Source organism: Paramacrobiotus metropolitanus, unplaced genomic scaffold (genome assembly GCF_019649055.1).
Source record: "Paramacrobiotus metropolitanus isolate TYO unplaced genomic scaffold, Prichtersi_v1.0 Parri_scaffold0000230, whole genome shotgun sequence".
NCBI lineage: Eukaryota > Metazoa > Tardigrada > Eutardigrada > Parachela > Macrobiotidae > Paramacrobiotus > Paramacrobiotus metropolitanus.
Genome location: NW_026570450.1, coordinates 104,839 through 115,604, shown reverse-complemented (window position 1 = coordinate 115,604; position 10,766 = coordinate 104,839). Strand labels below are relative to the sequence as shown.

Genomic DNA, 10,766 nt, shown 5'->3' with positions numbered 1-10,766 from the left:
ATTTCCATGCTGGACCGAACTTCGGATAGCAATCGTACCGGATGATTGAACAAGCTAAACACGCTTCTAAGATTACAGATATTGTTGGCTACCGCGGACGCGCATGACGAAAAGTCTTTCCAAATTTGCCGTTCCACGGAAATTAAATTAAGGTTAAAACCATGCTTGTGTGATCTCATATTTCAGTCTTCATTTGAGTTTAATTAATTTCATAACCCTGTGATCCCTTGCGCAAAATGCGAAGAAGGGATGAAATTAAATGAAATATAAAACTGCATGAAATGTGAAATTCCTTGCAGCGCAGTGACGGCGGATAATGTAGCGTGATTCACAATAATTTCTTGAAATGAAAACATGAAGACCGGTGCATTTTTACATGTAACCGTTTTTATATCTAATGCGAACGCCTGTAGTAGGCACCAGCATTGCATGGAGACATTAACGGTGTGAGGTTATTCTTTGAACGAGCTTTTCTAGAGAAAACAGGTTTTGTACGCTTTTGGTGTACAGTCAATTAAACCCGAATTCCAAACACTTCGACCTTGCGACTGAACGCTTTAAAATTCAGTAAGACTAAGATTTAACAACACTGGTAAGATTCGATTCACTGGTAAGGCTACCAACGAATTCGAAATTACCTGTAGTGCCTCGGTTTGCCTGAAGAATGTCTCGGTTTGCCTGATTGCGGTCTTATACGGCGGATAAGGAAAAGAAATATAAATACTTTAGAACTGTACCTGAGGTATGCATAACTGGGACCAAATGCAATCATGACGGAAATTCTGAGCTAATTAATGTCAGATCTGACCACGACACAGTTAAAGGTCGTGGGTAATATTAGCTCGAAGTAGATTCCGAATGAGTGCTGCAGTACGCTACGGCGCCGTTTTCTTTAAGAATAAGAACATTCCTCTTGAAAGACGGGTACTTATACAGCGGAATAGCATGGTAGTCAAGCTTTTGCTCGTAAATGCGGTTATAGCTTTGATCGTGAATAGTATTACCCTACAATGCAAATTGAAAGCAAAGTACCCAATTATTTTCCACTCACTGCGCCAAGTAGTAACTAGTAGTAATAATTTTCGCAAGTTAACAATCTGCAGCACCGCCAGCACGCTATAGTGTGGTACAATGAGAAGAAAATGTCATGTCTGATCCAAAAACGCTCTTTTTGTTGCACTTTCCAATTAAGTGCTTGACTTAATGTGTAGACGGTAGAAGTATTGTAGTATTTGCAAGACACAGATAGACTAATCAGAACCTGTAATTAAACTGTCCCGCAAAGCAAGCGTACAACGTCCACTTTTATACGGTAGATAACACGAGTTTTTGATTTTGCCGCGGCACACGAGATATCGGTTCGGTACTATGCCAAACTGCAGTGTCATTGAGACGTTGACATGTTACTCGTACTTTGGGTTGTGCTTACAAATCAAAGAACGGTGTTGCGTGTCTTTAAACGCCAGTGAACTAATTCGTTATACACTTTAATCATCCACCGGCAAGCAACGATTCCGAACTAATAACCTTCTCGTTTCCGGAAACAGGAAACTAATTACTGGATTCAGACAGAATTCGGGTCGATACAGTATTTATAGCGTTTGCGCTTAGGTTTCGCCTCAGCTTTCCTCTAATTACTTTGCCGCAAATCGGAAACTACTAACACGTATGACTGGTCCAGACAAAACCAGTGGCCGAACACTCGAAGGTCGCAATGCCATTTTACCGCACTTTGAAGCAAAGAAAACACACTAGCAAGAAAGCCAGGCTGAACGTTATTGTGACGCTGCCGGGATACTTGCTTTCAATGGACGGACAACGCTTGTGGAAGCCTGCTTTTGCCAACACAAACGGCGAGTTATATACGTCCGTACTGCCCCCAAGCTTAAGCAAAATAATATCGGATCAAGAACCGACTGCAGCCGGTAAATGAACGCTTCGGCTGTGAAGAAGGTTGGAAATCGGGATTTTGCGTTAGGCATGAAATCCAGTAGGGTGTAACACACAATGCCCGGTATCCAGCACACCGTAGCCGTGCTCGTGTAGAAGGTCAGAATGGCAAACGGACGTGTAAAGTGATCGTATCGCCGGTCGGGTCTGGACGCTGATGGATTACTGTTCATTCGTGGCCCCTGGTGAAATTGCCGCGCTCGCTGTACAAACTTCCATAACAGCAGCGGATAGCACAGCGGAACGAATAGTTTTGGTACATCAAACGCGACAATCTCCGTGAAGATGGTCCAACCATGCTGCGCGGCGGCGTTGATCCGGCACACACTACCGGGCGGACGATAATAGACCGCATCCAGAATGATTCCCGGCAAGGAGATAACGTGGACGTACACTACCATAGTGAAGCAGATTAACCACGCTACTGTGTAAGTGTGATGTTGACGGTATGAATGCGGCCAGAAGAGCGCCCACAGACGATTCAGCGTAATAATCCCATGATTGTGCACCGTGATGACCACGATGACGTAGCGACAATACAGATGCAGCGTACACACAGGAGGATGTAATAGCCAGTTGGTGTAGCGAATGGTGAGAATGGTCATCAGCTGGGTGAGGGCAAGGTATAGCAAGTGGCTGAATGTCATCACAAGAATGTACACATTGAATGGTGTTCGTGGAGATTTCTCCTTTAGCAGAATCCATAGAACAGCGATGTTCAGAAGGATAGCAGTAGCCGTCATCCCGATCAGTTCATCTGGCCAAGGCGCTTGTGTATAGGTCGCGTTTTTTAAACGCTCCGACACCGAAGAGTTATTACTCGGAGACAGATTGAAAGAAGCGGTCAATGTATACATTCTCTGATTTTTGTCAAACTTCAAACCGCCTTGCGTCGCTATCTGTGGTTATTTGCAACTGCAAAATACAACCATTGCGCGCTCGGATTATGTATGTCATGATCAAGTTACTGTCAAGTGACTAGATCGTTACTATTCTGCTGTACGATTTTTGGTTCCGAGTCTTCTTCCGATTGATTACTTGTGCTCAGTCGTGCGGCAGTGGTGCACGGATGATTGGGCCGGCGAATATAGCGATACATTTCTACCTTTTTACAAATAAATAGATAATTGTGTTGTCCACAAAAGGAGAAAGCATTTGAGGCGTTCTTTTCAGTTTTATCTTGTCCTACTAAACCAATCAAGCACAATTTTTACGCGGAAGCGCACGGTGTATTATAACAAGCGTTCCTGCATCCATGGCAAAAGCAAAATGCGGTCTGCTACAGTACGAGTAGCGATTCGAGACCTCTTGGAGACTCGTATACCCGAAAACCGGCAGTACCTTTTTGGTTTAGTTCTTTCTGTGTTTGGCTCGTGCGTGCGTAACGAACAATTGTAATTGGTTAGTACTGCTGTGCTGCATAATTACCTAATTAGTTTTGTATATAGTATGCGAAAGCATGAGTCTTATTTATGTTACAGCCGATGAGCCGAATACAGAAGAAGATTTGGCTATTACGAAAAATTAAAAAGTATTTTGTAGATTTTTTCTGCTTGAAGTATTACGGTAGTACTAGAAAAACAATAGACTCTATGCTCGTATAATGGACAAACTGCATAACAATAATTACTATAATTTAGCAAAATTATGACGATACAGTATAACAATTTTTGTAAGCCGTAACGGTTTGGGCCGCTCTCTTCCCGGGTGGCAGCCAGTGCCAGCCACAGTTTCTGTGGTGCAACACGAGTTCAGTGGCTTCGGTGGTCCGGTGACTTCATCAGTGATCAGTCTATCCTGGCACTGGCAGTTCTGATGAAATGCTCGCGAGCGATTGGGGACAGCAGCAAACCAAGGTGGGTATATCCAGTGACAGCTCTGAATAGAATTTACGTGTTATCAAGCGTAACGGGCACTTCGTGCAGCGGTCGGGGAATCGATACGCTGATCGATACGCTACGCTACGTAAACCCTACGGAGTTTATTTCACGCACGCAACTTTACGTATCGCGTCTGCCGATTTTAATAACTATTTACAAGGAATGAAAACAAATCCCAAAACATTCATTGCAACTAACATTAACCCGCAACATTCATTGCAACTAATTATGAACCCGTGTGAATTTTCAATTTTCGCTTCTTAGATTCGGCACTTTTCGACCATTTTTTGCCAACCTTATCGTTCATCAACTTAACATAGAAATGGATCCTTATTTGGAAATAATAAAATGCACTTTTACGAAAAATTTCACTCCACGAACAATCTGCAAGGCATGGAGACCGCAGATTACTTTTTCTGGCAACGAAATCCTCCATGACATATCTTTCAGCGAATGCGAGAAGTGACTGACGCGGAGAAAAGTAGAGGACTTCGTCAATGTGTTTTTGAATTATCTGCTCCAGACTGCATATCATTTCATAAAAAACAACTCCAACGAAGTTCAAACCTCCATCGTCTTTCATTTCGGTCAGTTGGGCAAAATCAGGAGTTTGATTCGAGGAATCTAACCAAAATAACTCCGAACGACAAGAGTCACAAACTTCAGCCTCCAGCTCTTTTCTTTTATTTGTGAATCCGCTCAGATAGTAAACCACATTTTTCACAATGCTATCCAGTTGAGCACCTTCCGGTAAAGGCTCAAGTTCTGGAGTGACTGGATCAGATTGGGAAATCAGGGCCAAGGTTTTAGCAGCTTCGAGTTTTTTTGAAAACTCTTCGGACAAATCCAGAATATTCATTGAACCAATAACAACTTCATCGTCACTTGGTTCGATGTTCGTCTTTGATCGCTCGCACACTTTCTGCATATTGTGGCACGACAGAATTCGAAAAATTGCCAGCATGTTCTCAACAGTTGGATTATTACAAGATCCACCGAGTTGTCGACACTGTGCGAAGTATCTCTAAAAACCAAGCATCGTGTAAAAGCTTGAAAACGTTCAACTTGCACGGTTAAGTATTACCTCCTGCATATCGTTGTTAAGATTCTTCGTTTGTACGCAAAGCAGCCCTTCGGCGAGGAGTTCGGTTGAAAGTCTCTTTATGCTATCCAGGGTCACAACTAGGTGGTTAATGGTGCGGATGGTGGTTAATCAGGAAAAATGCTGGCCAGTAGTAAATTTGCACCTGAACCTGATTGTTTAATATGGAGGAAAATCGATTGCATACTACACACCTTCGCTGTGCTGTCCAGTCAACCGTATGGATTTTTGCAACCATAGTTGCGCCCGAAAATTGAAAATTAAAAGGATGAAAAATTTTGAAATCTGTTAAAATGGTGCCACACAAGCCAAATCACGGTGCCACCCTGGGCGGTGCCACCTGCGTCCCGCGCCAAGTCTTTGAAATTCGTTTTTTATAACGTCTGGCTCTGATGGCTTTGTGAATTCTTCATGTAAAAAAACAGTAAAAAATTTACCAGGAATATAGAGCAGCGTGAGTGTAATCACTTATACGCATTTCGAGATACGTTTGCTAACTCGACTTTTAACTAGCAACATGTGCAGTTACTATAAATGTAGCGCTTATAAAAATCCCTGTTCAGCTATGACGTGGAAATCCATACGGATGACTTGAACAGTACAGGGAAGGCCATATTATGCAAGCGATTTCCCCTTGCAGGCATCGGTGTACGGTATGGATGACGTAATTTTTGCCTCGTGATTTTTGGTCACGTGTTTTTTAAAAAAAATTGTTGATGCCCTCTTTCTCTCAGTGCATTCAAGTATATAAACATCAAAATGCATGCATTTTGTGTTTATAAATATTGACACTGGTAAACAGTGTGGTTTAGTGTGCATGCACATGGTAAAAAAGGTAGAAGAGAATGACTACAAGTTAAAGAACCACTAGAGTACCTGTTGCGTGTTTACTGCAGAATGACGAACATGAGATGTCAGTGACGAAACAAGACTTGGTGCACAAAATCACGATCTCTTTTTAAACAAGTTTATTACAATAGAGTTTCTGAACTGTGGCGTTCTTTACAACGTCAATTCCATTAATTCAACCAGACATCAGAAGATCGTTTTAAAAGATAAGAATCATAAGATCTACCGATCGGAAAAACGCAATCGATTTGGGAAAAACGTCATGAGGCACTGCGTCAAACACCAGAGCAGGTACACCTTCTGGCAGGGAGCAGAGTGTATATTAACAATTTTCGTTTTCCCCGACCGCTGCGCGAGCTGCCCGTTACGCGTGATGATCTGTAAATTGGTTTTAATGCTGTCACTGTATATACCCATTATGAGCAAACGCAAATTTGCATTGCGAACCTACTTTAACCTGCTAATAAGCAATTACGGTTCGTTGGATCGAAGCCAATTTTCTGGCTCTCGTTTTCGCTTTATTGTTAATTGGTAATTCGGTATTTATAACATTTTCTGCCTTCTGTTATCAACTTATCAGCAACGTCAGGACTTCTAGTCAGAGTGCATTTCTGCCAATCTGCCCGTGGCAAACCCGCCGTTGACGAAGGATATTTGATCGTGCCGCGAGCGGCATCTATGACGTTGGCACCATCCAGGTGACTCCTTTGTCGACTTCGGTAATACTATTTGCAAGACTTCTTTCTGTCATAAATTCCAAGGCGAGATACCTTGAGCACGATCCAAGAACGATGAAATTCTTGTGATGGTAGTGCTGCTGATGCTAGTGCCTGCTATCGCGTCGCGATCAGGTGTGGACCACCGACTTTTATTAATTCCTGTTTCCTACCCTCATTCCGCTTTTTTGTACTGTACAGTGCAAAGTCTAAAATTGCATTTACCTGCAATTCTGCAAATACTCGCAGCAGAGCAATCCCAAATTTAAGAATGATTTACGGGAGGCTTGACTCATCCAAGTCAAACCTCGAATCACGGAGCTGGACACGGTAGCAATTCCCAAACTTATCCCTAATTCAAAGCGAGACAAACCCTTTTTCCCCCTGAATTTGCTACCGATACTTCACTTGCGCCGCGCGCTTTTGGGCATGCTCGTGGCTCTTGAACTTTTACAGGCTTTTTGGAATATGTGTCTTGGGTAACCGGTAAAGCGTGAAAAGATGTATGGACGCATCTGACAAATGTGTAAACTGCGCAACTCCAGCCTAGCGGTGGCAACACATGTCAGTTTCAATGAATCTGTGGAAGCATTGACAAAGCTGTCGTTAACTGTTGTCAAGAATGTGATTTCGTTTAACCTGCTGATGATCGAATATTTTTATTCCGTTAGTAGGGTTCACTATCACATTGCCATGCTCAAATCAAAGTGGCTCGATTCTGCCTGGTTTTCCGGATTACTGTTTGCGCTACTTCCAGCTATCGGTAAGGCGAACCTGTGCATGCGCTGAAATTGGATTGACGTAATGTTATTGCCGTACTGCAATTTCTTGAGCATTACAGCTATAATTTCTTTGTTTAATAATTTCTTGCAGTTTCCATAAGAGTTAGCTGTTAGCATGAATTATGGGTCATTCCTGATAGATGTTTGTCTTCTCAGACTTCTCCTTGTTTGCAGTGTGCAGTTTTCGCGTTTTATTCACAGCATGCCATTTGTCTCATACTTTATTTGCCTTATTTTTGGCAGAATGTGGTGGCGGACACGCCCGCGACATGATCGCATCACTACTCCCCGACCGCACCGTCGCCCAGGGCGACACTGTTACTTTCATCTGCGATGTAATGAAAAGCAACGGCACACACTGGCGGCACAAGGATAAGCCGATTGATTTCACGGAGAGGCCGCGCTGGACTGTCACCTCTCCGAATTATCCGCACAAGCACACCGGAATGCACACGCTGACCATTAGCAATGTGCAGCCGGAGGATGCCGGCAGAATTACCTGTGTGGCCGATCCTGTGAAGCCGGACCAGAGAAACGCTACAGTCTGGGCACTACTACGAGTTGTCAGTAAGTGCTGTGTTTAAAAAAAAACATTTCTACGATACTGTTGCGGAGTTAATCAAATAAACCGTCTGCCAGTCGAGTTTGTTGCATGCTTTGGGTCTCAGTGTCAAGCAAATGAAAATTTGAAAAAGGGTTAGTGTACCGCGATCAAAATTCTAGCTGTGGACGAATGCTGCAGGTTATACGATTAACGGAAAACCAGTTACATCCGAGAACGTGCGAGTTACCGCCGGAGACCGTGTCAGTTTGGCGTGTTCCGTCCGAGGCCGGAAGCCTTTACCGTCCCTGGCATGGTACCGCAACCGCATCGAAATGAGAGACATCGATTGTGAGCCATCGAGTACGTACTGCTCAGCTCCTTCGCATTACCCTTGCAGTCTCGTACAGCTTAATCAACAGTTATCTTCTGGCAGTAGTCAGATTTCCTGAAGGTTGTCAGTTGACGAAGGATAACAAGACCGGTCGCGTTACGTGGCGCTTTAAGGCTACGGAGAATCTGTTTGAGGATTACCTCACCTGCAAGGCTCAAGATGACACGGAAGGACTGGGGAACACTGCTGGCCCTGTCGTTACGCTGCCATATTTCCAGCTGAATATTAAAGGTAATCAAAGATAATACCTATATGTTACTTTAAGATACGCCTACGGATTTTGAATACGAGAAGCAATTTACGGCGGAAAGGTGGCCTGTCCCCTTTTCATTTTTGTTCTCATACTGTAACGAGCGATCTGGATCAAAAAAGATTGTGCGATAATTTGCCGTCTACTACATCATGTTACTAAAGATGTGTTTGAATCGACAAGCCACTTAAGCGTAAATTGACCGTGATGCAGAAAGCTTTTGCTATCATCGCTTGACGTTGGTAACTAATTTTGCAGCTCGGCCTAGAACTAAAATTGCTGCCAAACGGAAAAAAACACAGCAACATCCATTAATTAACACACCGTCATCCGCAGCCGCACAAGCGACTGTGGTTCCTGCATCTCCAGTGGCGGAAGATCCTGATCCTGTTGCATTAACTACCACAGCAACAACCCCATTCAGCCAACCGTCACCCGCAACCGCATTAGCGACAGATAAACCTGCGTCGGAGTTTACTGCAGATCCTGACCGTCCCGTCTCAACTGCCACGTCAACAACAGCGCCCAGTGCGGTTCCGGTGGATTCCACGTTGGCCGGCTGGTGGAGTCCACAGAGGCCAGTTCCACAGTGGAAAACCATCGACGCAGAGGGTGCTGTTACGCTGTCACCGGTTCAAGCGGACGCCGCCATCGTTCCGAAAGTTACCGGTCCGCGTACGGCGTTGGACGATGTGAAGAAGTCCCCTACCACGGCCTTCTCCTTACATCCCGGATTGGCTGCTGGTGGCTATCGCGACGGTGTGCGTGGGTATTGCGCTGCTCTCCGTGTGTTTTGTGATCATGTTTGTCTGGGAGAAAAGACGCCATAATCCAGACAGACGACGGCGCAGGATGCAAGGTAAAGCCTGCGGATCTGAGTATTACCTACAGTTTACGGCTAAAAATTGCCTCGGTTACATAATATCTTGGTTTGATCCGTCTCATAACTGCACTTATTGTATGTACTGTACTTCTAACTGTACATCCTGCAGCGCACTGTACATCCTGTACAGCTTGCCCTGCAGAAATCGGTTTGGCTGGTTTATTAGTTGGCCTGTATTATAGCCCTAACCAGTGACCAACTAGTCACCATTTCGTCTTCAGATGTACTTCGCATTATTAGAGATGCAGTATTTGAATGCATTAGGCACTTAAAATTTTACGCTTTTGATTATGGATTCATGGATGCAGTGTTCGACTATATCAAGCATTAAAAATTTTACGCTTTCGGTTATGATTACTAAGTATACTTCGTGGCAGTGCTCGAATGCATTAAGCATTTATAATACTATGCTTTTGCTTCTGGATAATTTGCTGTGTGCCTGCTGTACTGACTGTGCATTTTACTGTCGACAGGAACACCGTCATCGTCGCCCATAGTTAATCCGACCCGGCGTCAAGCGGTGGAGAACGTGTACACCCCGATGCCACGCCGGCCGTCGGTGTCGTCCGCTACCTGCCTCTTGACCGACACGCCGGTTTCGGTGAAAACGCCGATGGTCTCCTTCGCATCGAAAACGACTATCCCCGCCTACCGGGCGCACGGTGCGGAATGCGCCAACTTTGTCTAGACGCCTTGTGAATGAACGACACTTCCACTGGTGAAATAGAGCAGAGTTTAGATTGTGCCTTTGCATCTGCATGAGGGGTGCATGCGGTTTTCAATTCCATAGTTGGTCTTCTGTTTTTTTTTACAATTTTTTTCATAGGAAAGCATGCGCTTTTTAAGTTTCTATCAAAGCGGTTTTTAATAGTTTGAACATTTCGCAATCTCTGCATGTGTTGACAGAATAAAATTAATTAGCTGGATGGTGTTGCTGGCATTCTTTGCATGTATTGGCACAATTACCTCGCGCAAGCATGTAAAAATCAGTTATATCAAGCATGCGTAACGGGAATAACCGTATGAACCGCCATCACACTCAACTGCTTCCCCAACACCACATCCGGCTGGATCTTCAACCCAACCCGCGACACCCGGATCCGTACTTGATCCTCGCCCCGCAGCGGTCGCACCCAACCACTCCCGATCTCCAGCACCGCCAGAATCTTACTGTAGACAATCTGCGGAGAACGCGGATGGTACCCGTCCACCTCCACGTCCACAAACAGGGTCCCGTTGTGGAAGCGGCGTTTCACCTGCTGCAGGGCGTCCTGGACGGCGTTGGACAGGTTGCGGCCCGGCTGCAGATACATCGCCTCGTAGAAGTTGGTGGTGTCCCAGTCGAAGCTCAGGTCATCCAGCGGGCTGTCCCACGTGTTGCCGCAGGACAGCTCCACGCTGTTGAAGTCATCCCAGAAC

At 44.7% G+C, this 10,766-nt stretch overlaps 2 protein-coding genes across 5 annotated transcripts; one reads left to right on the top strand and one right to left on the bottom strand.

Annotated features, from left to right (window-relative positions):
* Nucleotides 1–837: 837 nt before the first annotated feature.
* On the bottom strand, nucleotides 838–2,693 carry LOC129601362 (uncharacterized). Its single transcript, XM_055500159.1, has 2 exons — nucleotides 2,160–2,693; nucleotides 838–1,005 (listed from the first exon to the last, which is right to left on the bottom strand). The coding sequence occupies exons 1-2, from the start codon at nucleotides 2,691–2,693 to the stop codon at nucleotides 838–840; spliced, it is 702 nt and encodes a 233-aa protein (XP_055356134.1).
* Nucleotides 2,694–6,173: 3,480 nt separating this feature from the next.
* Nucleotides 6,174–10,271, top strand: LOC129601343 (uncharacterized). 4 transcript variants are annotated; one of them, XM_055500138.1, is made up of 7 exons: nucleotides 6,174–6,479; nucleotides 7,172–7,260; nucleotides 7,523–7,846; nucleotides 8,022–8,183; nucleotides 8,257–8,445; nucleotides 8,723–9,323; nucleotides 9,821–10,271. In XM_055500138.1, the coding sequence occupies exons 1-6, from the start codon at nucleotides 6,460–6,462 to the stop codon at nucleotides 9,292–9,294; spliced, it is 1,356 nt and encodes a 451-aa protein (XP_055356113.1). In that variant the 5' UTR covers nucleotides 6,174–6,459; the 3' UTR covers nucleotides 9,295–9,323; nucleotides 9,821–10,271. The 4 variants fall into 4 exon arrangements, with proteins under 4 accessions (XP_055356113.1, XP_055356112.1, XP_055356111.1 ...); XM_055500137.1 differs by having other exon boundaries at nucleotides 7,169–7,260; nucleotides 8,260–8,445; XM_055500136.1 differs by having other exon boundaries at nucleotides 7,169–7,260.
* Nucleotides 10,272–10,766: the final 495 nt, after the last annotated feature.